This window comes from Fistularia commersonii, chromosome 19, assembly GCF_037954325.1.
Source record: "Fistularia commersonii isolate RoL2024-O1a breed Wild chromosome 19, RoL_Fcom_v1.0, whole genome shotgun sequence".
NCBI classification, from domain to species: Eukaryota; Metazoa; Chordata; class Actinopteri; order Syngnathiformes; family Fistulariidae; genus Fistularia; species Fistularia commersonii.
The window spans coordinates 14,190,901-14,213,242 of record NC_141302.1 but is presented as its reverse complement, the minus strand read 5'-3'; the positions used below and the strand labels follow the sequence as shown (position 1 = coordinate 14,213,242).

Sequence of the window (22,342 nt, the reverse complement as noted above, 5' to 3'; positions counted from 1 at the left end):
ACACACACACACACACACACACTCCCTCACACGCTCTCTTTCACACACACGCTGTGCAGCGCGGAACCACGCCGGACTCTTGTCACCCACCGCCGGGGACCCCAAGCGCAAGCACCCACAGTAAGGCGCGCCTCCAACACCCCTCCTCATCCATTCATCCATTCATCCATTCATCCCTCCATCCCTTCTCCCCCTCCTGCTCTCTCGCAGCCGCGCGGCGCTGAAGGACGCGGCGCTGCGCTGCGCTCCCGGAGTTGGGGAGTCCGATCTGACGGGTGGAGGTGGACATGTAGTCCCCTCCTCCTCCTCCTCCTCCTCCACGCCTCTCTCGAATGTCACCTCTGGATGTATCAGCCTGTGTTTCTCCACCTTCTTCCCAGGGCGGGAGTGAGGAGGCTCTTCCACCCGCGGCGCGGACACCTCGGACGGGCTGAGGAAGGAGGAGGCTCCCCCCCTGCACCTCCACCTCTCCTTCCATCTCCTGGATTTGAGAAGATCCCTGGTGGACTGAGAGAAAGTGTTGTTTGTGAATCCTGCGTCGGACCGCCGGAGTTGGCGGAGTCAAACTTTGTTGGATCTGGAGGTTATGGGATGGCGGCGGACCTTAGGGTGGTGTTTCCATGACAACATGAACCCAGGCTTCACTTGAGGCACATCTGGAGGGAACATCCGCAAGGCAAGTCCACCTCGCCCCTCCGCTTCGTCTCGTCTTCTCCTCCTCCAGCCTCCCGACCTTCTGCCCCCCCAACCTTTTTTTTTTTTTTTTGGACCTCTCCACTCCGTACTTGCTCTTTCGCCCTGGGTGAGCGGGCGGGGGGGTGGCCCACGGTAACCCCCGACAACCGGGCGCCACCGGGGCGGCGACGACGGCGGCGGCGGCAAGATGGCCGCCCTCGCCAGCTCCCTCATCCGCCAGCGGCGAGAGGTCAAGGACCCACAGGCCAACCGGCAGATCGCCAGCAAGAGGAAGCCGTGCCCGAAAAGCAACAAGTCCCTCTGCCAGAAGCAGATCCTTATTTTAATCTCCAAGGTTCGACTATGTGGCAGCAGAGGGAGGAAGATGGAGAAAAGACCAGGTGAGTGCGAGATGTTCCTCAACCCGTCCCGCCCCCCTCACGCGCCGCCATTACGGGTCCAGTTTCCGGCTCCCATTGGCTAACGCGGATTTTGATGGTCAACTTGCCAGACGGAGGGATTTGCGGAGAACATCCACCCTCCAGGCGGGTGGAGGCGGGTTAAATCCAGATCTGGGAAGACGTCCCAGCTGACCCCACACTGACCTCCGCCCCGGCCCCTTTGCTTCCCGTACGGGAAGTCCACAGCAACTGGGTGGATTTCATCTGTAGCATTGTGGCTGTTGAGGAACACACACACACACACACACACACACATGCATGCATGCACGCACATGCGCTGTGATTTACGGGCGATATAAAAATGTCACGGGTGTCTCGTTTGCAATTCTGGGGGTCATTACCCCATCTTTGCACCCCCACCTCCACCATCCGGCATGTGTTAGCTCATTAAAAATAGTGTTAAAATTAGCTGTCGAAGCTAACGTGCTCTTAGCATATCGATGCTGTCTATTATTGACATACATACATATATATATATATATATATATATATAAATATATGTATGAATTGGTGCTGAATTATGTGATATTTCAATACTTATTAATTCTATTACATTTTAATTCCGATATTACGGGCCTTAGCCTGCATTAGCCTGGCTCTCATAAAACTGGGAGGCACTTCCTCCATCTTGACTTTGATTGACAGCTGTCAGGTTTTTTAATGTTTTGCTGTGCATGAGCGTCGGTGTCGTGTTGTGATGTTTATGACCCCCGGGTGGGGCGTGGAATTGAGCGCACGGAGACCTTTGGCGTTGGAGGGGGACGCGGCGTCCAGCTGTAATCACCCTTGTAAAACACGGTAGGGAAAGGTCCTGCAGGCGAGCGGCAAGTGGTGCCGCCTGGGATGTCGTGGCCGGAGATGGATCGGCGGGTCAGTGACGTGGGGGAGCAAGTCTGCATCGTTTTCTCAAGGAATACACGTGTATGTGTGTGTGTGTGTGTGTGTGTGTGTTCAGCATACGCAGGATGCTCCCTCCTTCTCGCTGAGTGACCACTGCCAGGCCACATTTGACCCCCGGGCAGAATATTCTGGAGCTCTCAGCTACTTCTTTTCTCCTCTCCCTCTTCTACTTCCACCTCATGTTCCTCTTCGGCGCAGAATAATTGACAGTAAATGCTGCGTGATGTGTGCAGCGAAGACGTCCCGCTGCTCTCCTGTGCGTCACTGCATCCCGGCTGCAAACTTCAGGTTAAATCTACCTCACGTTCCCGGTTGAAGGCCACTGGAGGCTGCTTTTGGCAGAGAGGGGGTGGGGTTTGCACGAGAGAGTGTGTGTGTGTGTGGGTGTTCTCAAACACACACTCTCCACCTTCATAAGCGATGTACGTGCGTGCGTGTGTGTGTCCCGACCTGACCCCCTCAATGCTCCCTCGACCCCCCCTCTCCTCACCTTTCGCTCATTCACACACACACACACTCACGAACACACCTCTAACCCTCACCGAACCCATACTAATGATGCCCCACCACTACAGCTCACTCAGCTTATAACAAGGTCAACCTGCCCCAACACACACACACACACACACAAACACACAAATACATCCTCGTGCAAATCAGCCCAAGTGGACCCCGCTCATGTAAATACACACATCTGTAATTTGCCACATATACACATATGCGCACCTGCACACCTAACACAAACACACCACACACAGCAAATAATGTGATTTCTTGATAATTCAGGGTGTGTGTGTGGGAGATAATTTGATCTCTTCTTCTTTGTGTGTGTGTGTGTGTGTGTGTGTATGTGTGTGTGTGTGTGTGTGTGTGTGTGTGTGTGTGTGTGTGTGTGTGTGTGTGTGTGTGTGTGTGTGTGTGTGTTTGTCTTGCACTGCTGATATGATCTAATGAGGATGTTAAACCGTCAACTTGGTATCAAAGCAAAACCGAAACAACTTGTGTTGTCCTCCAACTGCCTGCCGGAGACACTGCCTCCTCTCTGGTGTTAACAGGACAGAATCTCACACACACACACACACACACACACACACACACACACACAAACATACAAACACACACACACACACAGACATAAACTCCCGGTTTGTTGCTGCACCACGAGTGTTCACTCGTCATCTGCGGATTGGAGTGCACGTGGAAATGAGAGAAGTAGGTTTGCTTCCGCGACAAATGACATTGGTCTGTGCTCGCACCTCAGCTGGACACCAGAGTGTGTGTGTGGGTGTGTGTGTGACAGAGTCATTGTTTTGCTGTGATCCATCAGTCCACATTGGCCACTCTCATTAACACACACTGATTTATCAATAATGTGTGGTAGCGTTTGGAGAGCACACAATGAACTGGGGGGGGCAATTTACTGCCTCATAGACCGCTGTGTGTGTGTGTGTGTGTGTGTGTGTGTGTGTGTGTGTTTCACACCCGGGATGTCTATATTTCTCTTACTTCTTCCTCTCACTCTCTCCTCGGGCCAGCTCTCGCTCCGATAGCCTCGGTCGCTCTGCCGCCCGTCCATCGACACACACACACACACACACACACACACACACACACACACACACACACACACACACACAATGCACTTATATTCTCAAGGACATCTGGTGTTCACCCCCCCTTTCCCTTGTGTTTCCCCACTGTGTCTAATCATCTTGTTGTCACTCTGTTAGCTGTTAGTTGTTAGCGCTCGGTTCTCGGAGTGGCCGATCTGCAGTTTCCTCACACACTGAAAGTTTTAGCATCGTCTGGCGTTCTATGAACGCATGATGCAAAATGCATTATGAAGTTTAGTCAGAGGAGTAGGTTTTCTCTGTGTTATTGATTTTGCCGAACTGAGGAACCTGAGATTGTGATCTTGATTGTCATTCATTCACTCATTCATTCATTCATTCATTTATTCGTTCATTCATTCATTCAGTTGTTGTTGGGTGGGAGGTGGGGTTCACCCTGGACTGGTTACCAGTCACTTACAGAACCACATATAGAGACATACTCATTCATTCACATGTCATATAGAGATATAAACATTCACCCTCTCATTCATACTTCATATAGAGACATGAAAGCATTCACTCATTCATACACACGTCATTTTTGAGATGTACAACCCTTTACCCTGCCGTTCATGCGCTCACTTGCTGCAGGGTGGAAGTGCTAACCACTGCACCCACACTGGATTCTGATCCATTTAACATTGATTTTAGAATCATGACAGCTTTTACTTGCCTTAAATTGCAGTAACCCTTTATCTCAGGTATGTACTACATGAAATAATCTATATAGGATATATATATACATATATATTATATATATATGTAGACATATACATATGGATAAATATATCTTTTTTAGTCATTTTATGGCGTCAGTTTGGTCTTTAACAACAACTTGGATTCAAGTTGTTTTATCCTTTTTGATGATAGTGTGTGTTTGTGTCTGCATGCATGTGTGTGTGTGTGTGTGTGTGTGTGTGTGTGCGTGTGTGTACTGAAGCACTTTCAATCACAACAAAGTACACCACATCACAATAACAAAAACATCCCAAATATAACTGCACTCATTATTTGTATATATATTTGGGCTATTCTCGTTATGGAGTTGTCTTTTACTTTAATGTAATTTTAAGTGGTTTCATCAGTCAGTAGAGTCACTCAGCCACACACACACACATACACACACACACACACACACACACACACACACACACACACACACACACACTTACACACAAATGGCTAATCAAAAAGGATAACTATATAAATATAACATCCTCATTCTAGGGGCTGCAGTGTTTTTTATGCCTCTATAGGATGTGTGAATGAGTGAGTGAAGGATTGTTTGACAACATGAATGAGAGGGTGAATATCTGGAAATCCATATCTGGCTTTTGAATGAGTGGGTGAATGGTTGTACGTCTATGATTTGTTCATGATGAGTGAGAGAACAGTTGAATCTCTATGTGGTGCATGAATGAATGAGTGAGTGAATGAATGGTTGTTTATCTATATTTGGTATGTGAATGAGAGGATGAATGGTTGTATTTCGTTTTGATTTGTGAATGCATGAACGGTTGTATGTTTCTACCTGATGCATGAATGAATGAATGAATGAGTGAACGTGTGTTTGCTTTTCTCTATGTATATCCCTGTGTTTAACGGTCCAGGATGAAACTTGCCTCCAGTGTCCCCCAAATCCTGACTGAAGTATAAGCAGAATAGATCATGAACGAATGAATGGATGAATGGATGAATGAATGCATGTGTGACTGATAGTTACAATTTTGTAAACAGTGCTTGCAGTCATTCGTCCTCATGTTATCTGGTTATGAGTGGCAGTTAGTTAGTGTCGCATGTAGCTGTTCATCCAGTCATCCAAATGGGAGTTTGCAGAAGGGGAAGCTCGGCGGCCCAAATGACGCCAACGACCTTTACCTTCTCTGGGTAAAGTTTAGCGGTTCGATGAGAGGACGCGGGACAGGCGCTGCTTGAAATTCCACACATATTTATTGACATGAACTTTGGAAATTAATTCAGTTGAGATGACAGGGAAGCCCAGGGAGAGGCTCTCCATCATGGCGGCATCTGAAGCTACTTTGCTTCATTTGAAGTTTTACACACACACACACACACACACACACACACACACACACACACACACACACACAGAACTCATCTTTGAAAATATCTCAATGTGTATAAAAAAGCTTGTGGGTAAATATCACACAGTTTAATAGGAAGGTCAACAGTTGTATGTCTCATGATGTAATAAATGAATAGTTTGAAATTACCAAGACGTGTGAATGAGTGAAAGGCTGTTTCTTTCTATATGACGTGAAGGAGAGAGTGAATGGTTGGATGCCACTAGTTATGATCAACTGGTGACAAATGTATGAATGAAAGAATGGGGCAGTGGTCCCCAACCTTTTTTATCACCGCAGACCTGTTAACGCTTGATAATTTACTGCAGACCGGGGGTTGGGGTACGATACACATAGATTGTTCATATTGCGACTATAATAATAAACGTGAATCCACTGTGGGGATCCACCTTTTCCCCTTTCGAAAAGAAATTTGCCGTCTGACGTCTGTTTTTTACTCTGCCACATATACACATATACTACTGCCGCTACGCTATAAAACCACATCGCGGGAAGCTCGTGAGTTTGCCGGTTAGCGTGGTTTGTTTGCAGCTTGATTCAAAATTTAGTAGAAAACTGTGCTCATGCTTTTGGATGGTCATAAGCCAAGGTTGTACTATAAATCGGATTTTCGTGAATTCATAAGCGGATTCAAATTTCCTAACACACATACGGACGCATAGCATTAGCAACTAGCGTCATTACAACTGCTCTTTGTGTCACTCCATTCAAGAGAGGAACTTTGAGCTCCGCTGACCGCCATGTGTCATTGCACCGTATGTTATGACTACGTTTAACAAAGCGGTCGCCACCGAAGGCCGCCGGTGCAGCAGATGCTGCATAAGAAACGACGCCCTGGATAAATTATTAGTGTACGATAACATTTGGTCTGTGTGATGATCAATGCGGCCTTCAGAGCGGCTTCTCAGCGGGGGTTGATTTATTGAGCCCACTGGCTTTGGCACGGCTGCATTTTATTATTTTTTGGATAGGCATCAATCATCATCGGACAAAACAGTGTGTTTCTGCTGCCCCTGTGTGTGTGAGTGAGTGTGTGTGTGTGTGTGTGTGTGGGGGGGGGGCAGCAGTGCCTCCACCACAGAGCGAGAACGTCTGTGGAAGGTCAGAATCTTTGGACCTTCTGCCATCTGCCAATCATCTGTCAAGAGGAGAGTTGATCAGTATCTTTTGCATTTTCTTTATTCATTTATTCATTCATTTTCTTATATCTTTATTTTTTCTCCATCCATTGAAGGTCAAAGGTGAAGGTCACTCAGATGCTTATCAATGAGCTTTTAACCAAGGAGGGGGTGCAGCTGTTAGCACTTCCTGTTTGTAGCAAAAAGGTCCCTGATTGGTTTCCCACATGTGGGTCTTTCCGTGTGGAGTCTTCAAGTTCTCCACGTGTCTGCTCGGGTTTCCTCTGGGTTTCCTTCAGGTTCCTCACACAGTCCAAAAACAGGCAGGAGACACTAAATTGACCGGACATGTGAATGAATGGGTGAATGCTTGTTTGTCTCTATATTGACCTGAGGATTGGCTGGCGGCCCTGCCTCTCACCCAATGACAGATGGGATAGGAAGCACCCCTGCTACCCTAAATCCAGTATAATCACTATAATGAATTAATGAATAAATGAATGAATTAATATTACATCTGTTTTTGACAAACTCCATTGAAGCACACCTGAATGCCAGGATGTGTGATAAATTAGCTCTGCTATGCAGAGGTGTCCTCACATATTGAGGCCTTTTTTGTGGATCGCATTACTCTGCCCTCCCCTCAGTGTGAAGGGGTGAACAAGGAGTCGAGGGAGAGGAGGAGGCTTTGCTCTTCACCTGACCTCCGGCGGATGCCCCCTGCGGCGGCACGCGTCAAGATACCGGGGAGTTTATCCGCTCCGGATACGATTTCCACGGCGGCCGATTTTGCATTCCTCGGGAGCCCAAATAACAAACGACTGCTGGATGTTGAGTCAGCATCCCACACTCACAACACCCCACCCACAACCCCTCCCCATAGCCACTCTCATTGTTCTCAATGTCAAGGAACCCACAGAATGAGGCGCCGTGCCTTTAATCGATGGTCGCGGCTTCAATCACCAACATGGCGCCGAAGGCAACGCCTTCTTTGGTATTTCATATGCAGGCGGTGTGATGCATGGATGGGGTGCAGGAGGCAAGGTGGACGCGTGTCACATGGAGGCGGCAGTTTGGGGAATGTGGAGAAGACGCACACACATGTGCGCGCACACACACACACACACACACACACACACACACAAGCATGAAGGCAATGAAGGGATGAGAGGAAGTGAAGCATAGATGGCAAAGGAATAACATGGGCAGACACACACGCACACACACACACATTCATTTGTAAAACATATACACACACACACGAAGGTAATTGGGACTAAAAAATGATCAGAATAGAGAATAAACACAACACACCTACACACACACGGATGAACACACATGCTCGCGCAAGTGCGTATACTCACACGCTTGCGTGCGCACACACACACACACATAAATATACACACACAACCAGACCTTCTGGTTGATCTCTCTCAGCATAGCCACATTGACCCTGACCAGCCTGACAGCATCTAAAAGACAACTCATTAAATCATATGTCTTGCTTATCCGCCTCTTTGTGCATGTATGTGTGTGTTCAGTCTCTCTGCACACACACACACACACACACACACACACACACACACACACACACACACACACACACTCACACACACATACACACATGCAAACATCACTCTGACACTGAGTCTGTTGCCGGCCGATGCAGGGAAAGCCTGCAAGGGTCTGCATGCCTTCCTGTCTGCGTCTGTGTCCCATTCCTGGGAGCTCACAGGGCATGGCAGGAGTCGGAGAAGGTGGAGAAGGTGGAGGAGGGGGAGGATTAACTGACAGGTGCTCTGGATCGACCCACCAGGAACACGGCGGCCTCTCCGACCGCGGCTAAAATAAGTGGTCTTACGGCACACCGCAGACGCGTCTGTGCCGGGAAGGACTGATGCGTCATGTACTTGTCATTTTATGAGCTGGCGGGTATGCCTGTGTGTGTGTGCACATGCGCGCGTGCGCGCGTGTGTGTGTGTGTGTGTGTGTGTGTAACGTTTAGGCAACATCTGGCGTTGGGCCGCATGAGATCGGGCAGCCACTCAAAAACATGTTCTCATGTTCATTTGAAACAGCGAAGTCATATTTATTCATTCGTTACTTTCATTAAGGGGTTGTTGGTAAGTCACAGGAGTCTTTAACCTACTGCCTGTTCATTAATTAATTAATTAATTAATTCATTCATTCATTCATTCATTCAGTCAGTCAGTCAGTCAGTCAGTCAGTCAGTCAGTCAGTCAGTCAGTCATTCATTCATTCAGTCATTCAGTCAGTCGGTTCACCCTGGATCGATCAGGGGCCACGTATGGAGACATACAACCATTCACTCATTCACGCGCCATTGAGAGATCTTTATATATTACTTAGCATTATAGATAGATTTATTTTTAAAGCTATATTGATTTTTACTGACACTCATAAACAGATATGTAGATACAGTGGGGAGAACAAGTATTTGATACACTGCTGATTTTTCAACTTTGTCCACTTACACAGCATGCACAGTCTGTCATTTTTATCATCGGCACTCTTAAACTGTGAGTGACAGAATCTAACACAAAAATTCAGAAAATCGGATTGTATGACTTTTGAGTAATTAATTAACATTTTATTGTATGACATAAATATTTGATATATCAGAAAAACAGAACTTAACCCTCATATTATGTTAAGGGTCAATTTGACCCATTGGGTCAATGGGTGAAATGGGTCAAATTGACCCTTAACATAATATGAGGGTTAATATTTGGTGCAGAAACCTTTGCTGGCAATTACGAGATCAGACGTTTCCTGATCAAGTTTCCACACACTGCAGCAGGGAGGCCTCTGATCTTACCACATCTCCTATCTAATCCTCACTCGCTTCTCCTTCTCCCAACCACCGTCACCCCTGGAACCTCCGTCTCCTCCAGGACATGCACTTAAACGTGCATGTCAACGCCCATCCATCCTCAAAGTGCCGTCAGCGAGCGGCTACACGGGACGGCACTGAATAATGCAAGCGCGCGAGAGCCTACGGACGAGCCCAGGCGAGCGCGTCGACCACATGGATGAAAGGCCGCGTCCAACCGTGCGGGACAATATATAACATAACACTGCGGTTGCTCACGCTTTAACACACAGAGGGTTGGAAAGGGAGGGCGGTGGTAGCGGCGGTGGCGGCGACGTGCACAGATGATCTGCACAGTGTCAGCTCGCCCCCCGAGGCCCGCCATGCTCTCAGAGGCAAACGTTAGATGTTGACTCAGGACGTACGCGTGTTCTTTATGTAAGGATTTGGCACGTGTTTGCTCCCTTTGAAGAACACACAGCAGTCGGATGCTGTTATTCTCAAGTGTGTGTGTGTGTGTGTGGGAGTGTGTGTGTCGTCTGTCTGCGCGGGACACGGGCGCAGGTGTGTGACGCGTCCTTCACTTTAATATGCCATCAATCTATGAAGCTGGAGACGAGCCAGGGTGCACGCACACACACACACACATTTACACACTATCGCGCACACACACCCACTCAAAACTCACACACACACTGCTCCGCTCTAATAAGAAATCTCGCATGCGAAAGAGGGCGCAGAACTTTCTCCAAAACTGGAGCTTCACCTCTGCCATTAAATTATCCATGGTGCTATCATGGACGGGGAGGAGGATTTTCCGCCATTCATCCATTCACCGCGCCTCACGCTAATTCCTAATTTTGCAATAAGGTAAAAGAACGAGAATCGTACATTTTCTGCACTTTTTCACCTTTTTTACAATCGACTCCATAATCTTGAAGACTCCAGGAAGAGCTTAGGATATAGCTGTCTATGAGTGAATGTTTATATGATATGTTAATGAATGATGGAATATTTGTATGTCTCTAGATGAAACAAGAATGAATGAATGAATAAATGTCTCAATATGAAATGTAAATGAATGAGTGAATTTCTATATTTGACATGTGAGGGAATGAGGGAATGTCTATATGAAATGTATATGAATGAGTAAATTTCTATATTTGATGTGAATGAATGACTGAATGTCTATTTGAAATGTGAATAGATTAGTAAGTTTCTATATTTGACACAAGAATGAATGAGTAAATGTCTATAGGACATGTGAATGAATGAGTGAATGGTTGTATGAGTACATGACGTGAATGAATGAGTGACTGCCATAGGTCACCTTGGATTCATTCAAAACACCTCTCATCCGTTCACCTCAAAGTGTGAAGTGCCTGTTGCCGTGAGAACACATCATCATCGAGGCCTGTTAAGTTAGGCAAAACAAAGCTAAGCTAAGCTAAGCTAAGTTATTGGTATGAAGACTCCAAAGTATTTACGACACGTATGAGGGTTTGTGTATGTCTGTGAAGATGAAGTCCTCCTGGTTAGCTTGTTAGATGGTAAGCAAAGTCAAACAGGAAGTGCCTCGTCCCTTTACATGCTCTCTGAGAAGTTCTTTCAGGCTGTGACATTTTGTACTTTGGTACTCAGGTGCAGAACATCTGTAAAGTCTTCATTGGCATGCAAGTTGATCTTTGGGGAAATCACAACCACACAGTGGCAGCGTGGTGACAGAGCGAGACGGTAGAGTTTCCTGCAAGGGATGAGGGTTGGATCTTCATTTGGCGTTTGCCAATTTATCTGGAAGATGCAGAGAGAAGCACTCCTCTGTGCACGGCATTCGTTGCTGCTCCCGTATGACTTCTGTTTTTTCACTTAGCATGTCTGACCAATTGAGCACTTGCTTTAAACAGTATTGATCTGCTTGCTGAATTACAGATCAGATCCCCAGGATTATTTTCCATGTATGATATAGCCCATAAGTGTCAAACTATGGCCCGTGGGCTAAATTTTGCCCGCAGCGTAATTATATTTGGCCCATGAAGCCATACCAAATGATTATTAGAGCTGGTTCGCCGGTATTATACATATATCGCTAATACTACAAATCCCAGAATGCTGGTGTTTTAGTGCAAAAATGTTATGCTAATACTGGCACCGTGCTGCACCTCTGAAAATTGATGGAAAGAAAGAAGACTGTCCTGTATGTGGAGCCAACGTGGCCATAACCAAGGAGTACAACATTAGACACATTGAAATGAAACACCATATTCAGTTTTTAAGCGAAAGTTGTATGGATCCATATGAAAAGGTTCATTTTTATTTTTATTTTATTTCACTAAATGACAATGTTGGCCCGCAACTTTGTCCAAGTTTGGAATTTGGCCCACTTTGTATTTGAGTATTTGACACCCTGATATAGACTATACAATTAATGTTTTAGAAAGAGGTCAAAAACAGGTCATGGGCAGGATTTTGCACAACAGCCGTCCGACAAATTGAAGATTCAACCCATACCCATTGCTCTCAGGGCCACACATAGAGATGTGCTAGCTTGTGGGTGATTGTGGTATTTTGTTAGCTCCTGCTAAGCGAGACAGAGATGTTTCAGGAAGATCTGTGGTCCATCGGAGCAAACTGCTCTGTGATTGGCTAGCTGTGCCATTTGCACCATTTTATAGGAAGTGGCAACTGCTATCCATCTGTGTCAAGTGGCGGCAAGGCAGCGGCTGCCATCTGCTCACGTTGTGTGTATGTGTGTGTGTGTGTCTGTGTGTGTGCGTGCGGGTCTGGGTGTGTAAGAGAGTGTGTAAATGCATGGGGAATCAAAACGCTGCGACTTGGAACAGCTGCCTGCCAGCGGTGAGCGCCCGCTGGTGTTTGGGGTTTGAGAACTTCTGACCGGAAGGTTTCGTGGTAAATGAGTCAGAAAAATGAATTTTAGTGAGAATGAATTGTGGGGCGGCTCGGCGGATCAGCAGTTAAAGCTTCCCTGGTTCCTGGTTGGATTCCCACAGGGTGGCTTTTCTATTTGGAGTCACTATTTCATCCCTGTGTGCATGCTTGGGGTTCCTCAGTGTTCTCCGGGTTCCTCTCACTGTCCAAACACAAGCGGGAGGTTTGCTGGACACCCGGAATTGCCCAGATGTTTCCATTTGTTTCTAAATGGAGACTCTAAATTTGGTAGATGTGTGAATGAGAGGGTGAACGGTGTCTGCGATCGACTGGAAGATCAACAGTTTGGATAGAGAATAAGACACAAGAGTAGTTACGAAGAATCGCTAAATTAGCAGCAAATGACCTTCTATCTAGTAACCTACAGGAGTCCAGCTGCTACCGAATTTTCCAGACTATAAGTTGCTCCGGAGTATAAGTCGCACGGGCCAAAAATACATAATGATGAAGAAAAAACATATGTAAGTCACATTTTTGGGGGGAAATTAATTTCATAAAATCAGAGTCCAAGAACAGACATTTCATCTGGAAAGCCAAGCTATAATAATAGAATAGAATAGAATAGAGAACAACAGGTGTCTGGTATATTAACGTAACATATTAACAGTTCTTCAGATAACTATAGCATAAACAGCACAGAAAAACAAGTTTACCAAACCCTCGATCTCACTCCAAATCACTAAATCCAGTGAATTCATCATCCTCTGGGTCACTTCTGAGCAACTCCGCCAACTCCGGAGGTAGACGGCGTGCCGCTTCCTCTTCCGCGTGGCCATTTTTGGGACATCGTTGTCCATACTCTGATAGCAAGGCGGTTGGGTTGCATGAAGCAACTACCTGAAAATGGCGACGTAGCTGCACAATTGACAAGCCTCTTCCAGCAGCACGTTGTTCAAGTATTCGTGAACTTGTCAACAATTAGCTTTTCTTTTGTCTTCATTGCAGTCAGAGTATCCTCCACTTTTCACCAGTCCCTCACTAGTCTCTTGCTCTCTCAAAACTTTCTTTCTGCTGCTCGATTACCCTTTTCGGCTGCATATTTCACAACTTGCAGCTTGTAATCTGCAGAATATGATTTTCATTTTGGGGCCATTGGTGTTCAGTCCTTCTCAGTTGTCCGCATAAGATGATATTTAAACTTTGAATTTCAGTTGTGCAGGAGTAATCAGAGTAGCAGATACTTGCACTCAAGCCTAGAGTACGCTTCTGCAGCTGTCAGTGTGAAAATAACGAACTTGTGAAATTATATATTTGAATATAGAATAATATAGATCGCAGGACCAGCCAAACCATTGAAAATAGTGCGACCTATAGCCGGAAAAATACGGTAATCCCTTTCAGACAGGAAGTGACATGCGCTTAGCTCCTCCCACAAATGCGTTGGTTATCTGTTGCTCCATGTTGGGAGTTAGATCTGAACACGGTCTGAGCCAAAGTCACCTTGTTGCTTTGGTGTCCCGACGCTGTTCACACACTCCCGTTTAAAATATTAAATATTAGCCCTCTTTTGGGATCCAATGAAATTGCTTATTAATATATAATTATGACAAGAAGTGATGCTCATACCTCCTGACAGAGATGAATATATTGATATTCGAAGGCAAGACACAAAACTTGTTTTATCTAGGTTTAGCTGTCCAACCTCTGCATCGGGGCAGCTGTGACTCAGCAGGTAGAGCGGGCTTCCTATTGGAGGGTTGATGGTTTGACGCCTGAAGTGTCCTCTGGCTGGAGCCTATCCCAACTGCCATTGGGCGATAAATGGGGTTCAACCTGGAGGCGGCATATAAATGCAAACAGCCATTCACCTTTTCTTCATCCTTTCATTCGCACATCATATAGAGGCGTATGACCATTCACCCCTTCATTCATGACATATACAAACTCTCATTACCCTCTCCTTAACATGCCAAATTAAGGTAAACAATCATTCATACGTCATATAGAAGCATAGACCAATTCACTCTCTTATTAACATGTCATATAATAACATACATTCAGATGCTATGACAAGACAAACAGCCCATTCACCCTCTCATTCATAATTCATACAGAGCCATGTCACCATTCAGTCATTCATTCACACATCATGTAGACATATAGCCATTCGCCCTTTCATTTGCACGACATATACAGACACGCAGCCATTCACGCTCTCATTAACGTGCCATATAGAGACATGAAACCATTCATCCTTTCATTTGCACATCATATAGAGGCATATGAGGATTCACCCTCTCATTCACATCATGTAGAAACAAATAACCATTCACCCATCTTTGTAATTTTAAACTCGTCATTCATTCATACTTTGGTCACAAGTGGATCACATCTAGAGACATACAACAGTTGACCCCTTCTTTCACATGTCATATAGAGACAAACAACCATTCACTCATTCACACATCTTGGTCATTTTAAACCATTCATTCACTTATACTCTTATTCATCCTCTCATTCACATTATGGAGAGGCAAACAACAGTCAGCCTCTCATTCACAATTCATATAGACATACTCCCATACACTCATGTAGGCATTCACTCATTGACAAGTTGGGACAATTTGGGGTCTGCAATGAACCTCCTGGTGTTTGGAATGTGTGAGGGACCCGGAGAACCCTGAGAAACTCCACCCAGACGTGGGGAGAACATGGAGATTCCACACAGAAAGGCTCCCTGTGGGAATCGAACCTGGGACCTTCTGGCTGTGAGGTGTTTCAAACGCAATCTCATCCAAACCTGACGCTGATGTGAGAAAAAATTAAGCTCAAGCAGCGTCCGAGACACTCCTCAGGAGGGAGGAGAGGGGGAAATAAAGGGAAGCAGCAGAGGTGAGATGTTAAGGAAATGTCAGGGAGATATGTCTTGGAGAGCCGGCTGGAGATACAGAGATAGGAGGCAAGGAGGAAAATCATCTCCAGAAGGAGATGGTGCGATAGAGAGATACGGAATGGAGGCGGGAGTTAAGAGGGTGAGGAGATGGAGCGATAAGATGGAGGAGGGATGGAAGAGCCATGGATGGATGAAGCCACCAGTGATGCTCTGGTTGGGGTGAAAGAACGGGTGAAGGAGAGGGAGATAATGTCAAAAGAAATCTGCCTTCTTCAGAAGTGTGTGTGTGTGTGTGTGTGTGTGTGTGTATGGGCGGGAAGAAATTATGAGACAACATAATTATTAGACTAATAATAGTGGTGTGTAAAAGCATTGTAAACTGAAGGCGGGTCCAGAGGTATGTGTTTGTAAGGTGTGTGTGTGTGTGTGTGTGTGTGTGTCTGGGGGTAGGGGGAGTCATTTCCTGTGTGTTTCTCATCCCTGGTATCGGGCGTATCTGCTAGCTGAGATAAGTCGTCATTATGAGAAATGTCCTGCCTTTGACACACACATACTAACGCACACACACACACACACACGTGTACTCACACATGCACGCACACACAGTGTCATCCTGCAACATTTGCATAAAGAGAGCTTTTAGCGATGCCCTTGTAGCCTCAATGACAGCATCTGTGCATTAGTCACTGCACATGCACGCATGCACATGCACACGCACGCAGGCACACACACACACACACACACACAATTAAGCAGATATGAACAGATTATTAACTGCTTAACATGAAATTAAAGGAGGCGCCATAAGAAGCCGTGAACATGGATTGTTATAAACATTTGCATTAGCAATTTCCAACTGCAGTTGGACTTTTTTATATATTTATTTGTTTTGTACTTGAAATTTGAATTAGTTTTATCAACCTGACAAATTGTGGGATTTGTGAGTCTCCGAGCGAACACTGTGTTGTCAGGGATAAACTGCACCCTGATTGCAATGTTTAAATGTTACATCATAGTAATCCAGAGAATCAGTCACTCATATTCAACCATTCAAGTGCCAACCACTGTGTCTCCCAAAATGTTCTAATTTAATTTGATGTAATTTAATTTAATTTAATTTAATTTAATTTAATCTTTAAAAAGTCCAACATTTCTGTCTTGAAATATGATTCCTCTGAGTACCTCGAAGGTGCTGTTGGTGAGCCGTTGCAAGGATACAAAAATTCCCAATTTCCCAGATTAGATGTTATGACTCTTTTTGACTCTTCATAAAAATAACTCCATCAAAAAAATAATGATTTCTTTAATCCCTTCACTTGTATTGATTTTAAATTGTTATTTAAAATATACGCAGGCAGGAGGAGCCGGGAATCAAACCGGCAACCTTCCAGTCGGAAACACAGCACGCTCTGACAACCAAGCCGCAGTTAGTGTTAATCCATTTTCATACAGAGGTCGAAATGCGGCGGCTTCAAATATTAACAAGCACAGATGCACAGCGGCGTTTGGCATTCGCACACACGCACACACAAGCAAACACATGCGCGCTTGTAAGTGTTAGCGGAAGAATAAATGCAAGATGGATGTCATTCAGGGAGCTGGGGACTGCTAATGTCAGATATGGAAGTGGCATGGAAAGTGAGTGTGTATGTGTGTGTGTTTGTGCATGACAGTTTACATACTCTGTGTGCGTGTGCGAAGACCACTTGTGTGCAGCGAGACACTCGGGGGATTGATCCCGTGCACGGTGAGAATCTGGACTGCACACGTGCGCGGTTGATGTGGAACTCGTGATGCTTTTTCTTTTTTTCCCCATTACATACATACAAGCCAGTTGAAGTTTTAGGACATTTGTCATGGACTACAAAGATGGCGTGAAATGACAAATGCTGAAAGCGCAGAAATAACATTACATTTTCTTATCTGGGAGGCTGAATGGAAGCGATAAGGACCAGGAAGGTGATCCTTAAGACCTCACAGGTTGACGCTCAGCTCCAAGCACGGTGGAGCTTTGGCCTCCAGGATGTAGCTGGTGCCGTTGACATGATGTTCTACATGGCTTTTTGTCCCAACACAATGTTTGCCTGAATGTGCACATCCAGGCGTCCACTTCTTTTCGGTGTGTACACTGCATGCAGTCTGCGAGAAATGAATTATTTCTGTGCGTGTGTCTGTGTGTGTGCAGCATAAATAAGGCCAAGCGGGTTGACCTCGTTCTGGGATGTAACCGATACAAGTTATTCCCGTAAGTGCAAGTGTCCAGTGACATCTTGAGTGTTGACGTAAACACGGTTTGGTTTCAGTGTTGTTTGAATGCTAAACAGGCGGCCTCTCAGCCAGAAGGTCCCTGGTTGGATTCCCTCCTGTGGGACTTTCTGTGTAGGTGTATCCACGTTCTCACCATGTCCAGGTTCTCCAACAGTCCAAAACTGGATGTTCTCACTCCCAAGCCTGCCTCACATAGCAACACATCATTGCTTTTTGACTGTAGCGTAATTCGGTGAAAGAAAAATTATGAGACACGGGTGTCTAATGTGTTGAAAATTCTCCTTTTGTCACGCAAGTTGATGCGTTGGGATGAAAACATTCTCCAAAAACATGCAGAAGGGTTGCTGGAGACCCTAAATTGTCCAGATTTAATTTAATTTTATTTAATTTTATTTAATTTAATATAATTTGATTTAATTTAATTTACTGGGATAATTTAATTTGATTTAATTTAATTTAATTTAATTTAATTTAATTTAATTTAATTTTAAAAATTCAACATTTCTGCCTTACATTGTCCCGAGGCTGAATGGTTATATGTTTCTACAACACTAGTGGCTCCTTGCCCTTAGTGCAGGATCAGCTCAATGGAGAATGAATGAAATAAATCACAATTGATAGCCAAAAGACTCATAACAGAAGAACACGATGTATAAAGCAATACATATATAAACATACATATGCATGTATAATTTATACTATTTTATTTCTTTAAAGTAAGGGATCTGGCATCCGGATTGCAAAATAAACATTTAAAAAACTAAAATACGCCAAACCCTGACGCATTTAACAAACCCCTTTGATGATGGCGGATTAACGCATTCATTCGACAGCCTTGATGTATCATATATCATGATTAATGCTAATTAATCGTTTTTATTTGGTCAGCTGTCGATCCTCTGCTCTTTGAACTCACCGCGAGCGGGAAACGACAAACTCCCAGATGTCAGAAGGTGCCTCCTGCTCTCCTCATCTTCTCCCCCCACTGATAGGGAATGGGAATACGTCCGCCTCTTTGACGCCCCGCCTCTTTCCTCCACCTGTTCAGACGTGTTTAAATGGAAGGGAAACGATTAGTCTCCCCGCTGACGGTGATGATCGCTGTGCTGATCACAATAATGGCCGACTCCGTTGCAGCGTCTGCCAGATATTTACGCCAACCCTCCTTGTCGCGCTTGTGGTGTCGAGAAGCTTTGGGAAGTCAAAAGCTCTGGAGAGCATTCAGTGAAGCGTCCTTCAGGGTCCTTCGGAGGCGTTCGAGGATCCTGTACTCACTGGCGCTTATATTGGAGTGTTTGAAGCTGACTTTATCTTGGTCAGGTCAATGTTCATGGATATTGAGGTCCTGCTTAAGACAGGTGAAAATATGACGTGTATAAAAGGGTGTATGGTTGTATGTCTCTACAGGACTGTCTCAGAAAATTAGAATATTGTGATCAAGTTCTTTATCTTCTGTAATGCAATTAAAAAAACAAAAATTACCTTTTCATGATATTCTAATATTTTGAGATAGGATTTTTGAGTCTTCTCAAGATGTAAACCATAATCAGCAATATTAAAATAATAAAAGGTGTGCAATATTTCAGTTGATTTGTAATGAATCCAGCATGTATGGCATTTTTGTTTTTGGAATTGCATTACAGAAGATAAAGAACTTCATCACAATATTCTAATTTTCTGTGACAGTCCTGTATACGATGCATGAATGAGAGGGTGAATGGTTGCGTGTCTTTATGTGACGTGTGAATGTCAGGGAATGGTGCATGTCTACCTGACATGTGAATGAGAGGGTGAATAGTGGTATCTGTCTTGATGATGCATGAAGGAGAAGGTGAAAGGTTACGTGTCTCTATATGTTGTGTTAAGTTGTGAGTAAATGGCGATATGTATCTTTATGACATGTATGAAAGGGTGAATGGTTGTACATCTCTTTATGATATGTGAATGAAAGGGTGAATGGTTCGTCTCTACATGATGTGAATGAGAGGGTGAATCATCATATGCCTCTATATGATGTGCGAATGAAAGGCTGAATGGTTGTACAGTGACCCTTTAAAATACTTTATATACAAATTGTTTAAGATACAAAGTGCAATTAAAGCAAATTCTCTCCTTGAAATATGTAGCAAGAAAATCAAAATTTGAAAATTTGGCCCGAACGGGCCAAGGAAGCTCCTGTAAACCGGAATTTCTTTTTGATGTCCCTTACATTATTAACATCCTTCTTTTTCAGTTTTTTTTTTAATATCAATATCCTGATTTTGTGAGTTTTGAGGTGCTTGGAACAAATGAATTGGTTTTCTGTTATTTTAAACGGTGAAAATTAATTTAAGATATGAAATAATCAACATATGAACCAGCTTCTGTAACAAATTAAATTCATATGTATGTCCACATGGCACGTTAATGAGCGGTGAATGGATGTTTGTCTCTATATTACATGAATGACAGGATGAATGGTTGTAGGTCTCTATATGACGTGTGAATGAGAGGGTGAATGGCTGTTTGTCCCTCTCAACCAATCACAACTGACGTTGGTTCCATATTGTGAACCTGGTGAGCGTGAGAGCTCATGAATGAATGAATGAATGAATTAGTGAAAAAGGAAGGTAATCCTCCTGCAGGAGCCTCCTCGACACGGAGGGTCGAGACACAGAGTTCCCAGAAGCGTTATCGTGTCGGACGAGAACAGGAAACAATTAGGAATCACACTCCGCGAGCTGCATGGCATTTGCGTCGATCGCAGCTTCGCCGGCGACTGCGTCGTGGTACGAGGGGGCGTGTGTGAATTGCGGACGGAGCCGAGCGGCGAGCCTTTGCAAATCTGCTTAATTAGAGAGTACCGATGCATGAGATTAGACGGGGAGCCTGTGGTGTGCAGGGTGTGATGACTGAGCGTGGCAGAGGATGGGGAGACAAAGGGAGCGAGTTAGCGGCTGGGGGATTTGGGCGGAATCGCAGGGGGCCGTGGAGGAGGGGGTTGGGGGACAACTTCCTTTCTGAATGATGCAGGACCCCCAGCTGCGGGGCCTCCGCATGTGGGCCGGTGCAAAAAACATCTTAGCTGGCGCGGCCTGTCGGTCGCTCAGCGCCTAATTAGTTGTGTCTTCAGGAATCTGGTGACAGCACACACACACACACACATACACGCACACACCAGGGTATAAATGAAAAAAGTTGTCAGCTCATTCCTGCTGCATTGCTTCTCAACAGGCTTGGAAATTGGATTTGCCGCTGCGCGTGTTTGCATTAACGCTAGGGAGCGTCCAAGGGATATTTCACCTTAAGCCTTAAAATAACAGGGGTGGGGGGGCCATGTATCAAACTAACGTCCCGCTGAAAGGTGCTTTGGAGAGCCAAAGTTGTTTCCTTCCCATCAAAATCTCCATAAATAAGTTTGATTGCGGCGTAAACACAATAAGCAGACGGTTCACTGCGCAACAGCTCCAAGGAGCAACCAGGGCAGATGCTAGTGGATCACAAGGCCACATATAGAGACAAACAACCATTCACTCATTCACACATCTTGGTCATTTCAAGCTATTCATTCATTCATTCATCCAGAAATCGGACGCCGGTCGATCACATCAAGGGGCGTTCAACTATTGACCCTCTCAGTCACGTCATCTAGAGACAAACAACCATTCAGTCATTAACGCATCTTGGTAATTTCAAACTATTCATTCATTCATTCATCCATACATTGGTTGCCGATCGATCACGTCTAGAGACGTACAACTGTTGACCCTCTCATTCACATGTCATATAGAGACATTCAGCCATTCACTCTCTTCTTTGCACGACGTATAGAAACAATCATTCACTCACTCATTCTTGCTCTTTTTCGAGACATGCAACAATTCACCCTTTCATTCACACGTCTAGGTAAGTTAGGGTCTCCATTGAACCTGCTGCAGCTTTTTAGACATCGGGAATCCTGAACAATGGAGCTCTGTCACGTTGGGTTAGAAACCAACCAGGTGAAGGGATGATGGTCAAGGAGTGCTTGAGTAGCTACAGGGGAAACGGTTGGATTTTGTGACTTGAGTTGCCGTAACAACTTCCTGTTTGCTGATTCACTTCCTGTTTCATGTTTAACTTGGCAGTCAGGATTTCTCCTGGGATTTTCAATCCACTTCTGAACACCCTTTTTCGGTAAACGGTCCGGCCTTCATCAGCACAGCTTCTCCGGCCAGAGAAGCGGGGGAGATTTCTTCACCCCTCTTATTTTATTTTGGAAAGCTCATTGTTTAGAAACGTAAGCTCAGATCGCGGCTCCGAGCCGGGATCCCCACAGAGAGCTGGAGATTACCTGTCAGTTTAAAAAGAATGAGCCGGGAGGAAAAATGCACGGGACACTGCGGTGGAATCGGAAGGATCTCCGGGGGCAGTTCCATCACAAACACGGCTCCGAAAGTGATTTATAATTGATTGATTATCAATTAGATTGTCAGTTACAGTTTTAAAACAAAACAAAACAAAGTGCTCTCTCAACAAGAAAGCAAAAGGACTGCTGATGCGTACGATGCTGGACTTTTCCATTTCCATAACCAGCCATTTGTTGTGAACCTGCAGATTCCTTTTAACAGA

General features: G+C 45.0%; 1 protein-coding gene across 2 annotated transcripts in view; it reads left to right on the top strand.

Annotated features, from left to right (window-relative positions):
- Positions 1-414: 414 nt before the first annotated feature.
- Positions 415-22,342, top strand: part of fgf11a (fibroblast growth factor 11a) — a 75,295-nt gene continuing 53,367 nt past the window's right edge. The window contains exon 1 of one of the 2 annotated variants that reach the window (XM_086166561.1): positions 415-1,076. In XM_086166561.1, coding sequence (XP_086022687.1) covers positions 884-1,076 — 193 coding nt within the window. In that variant the 5' untranslated portion in view covers positions 415-883. The remainder of the gene's footprint in view (positions 1,077-22,342) is intronic. The other variant, XM_086166562.1, reaches the window with a different exon arrangement.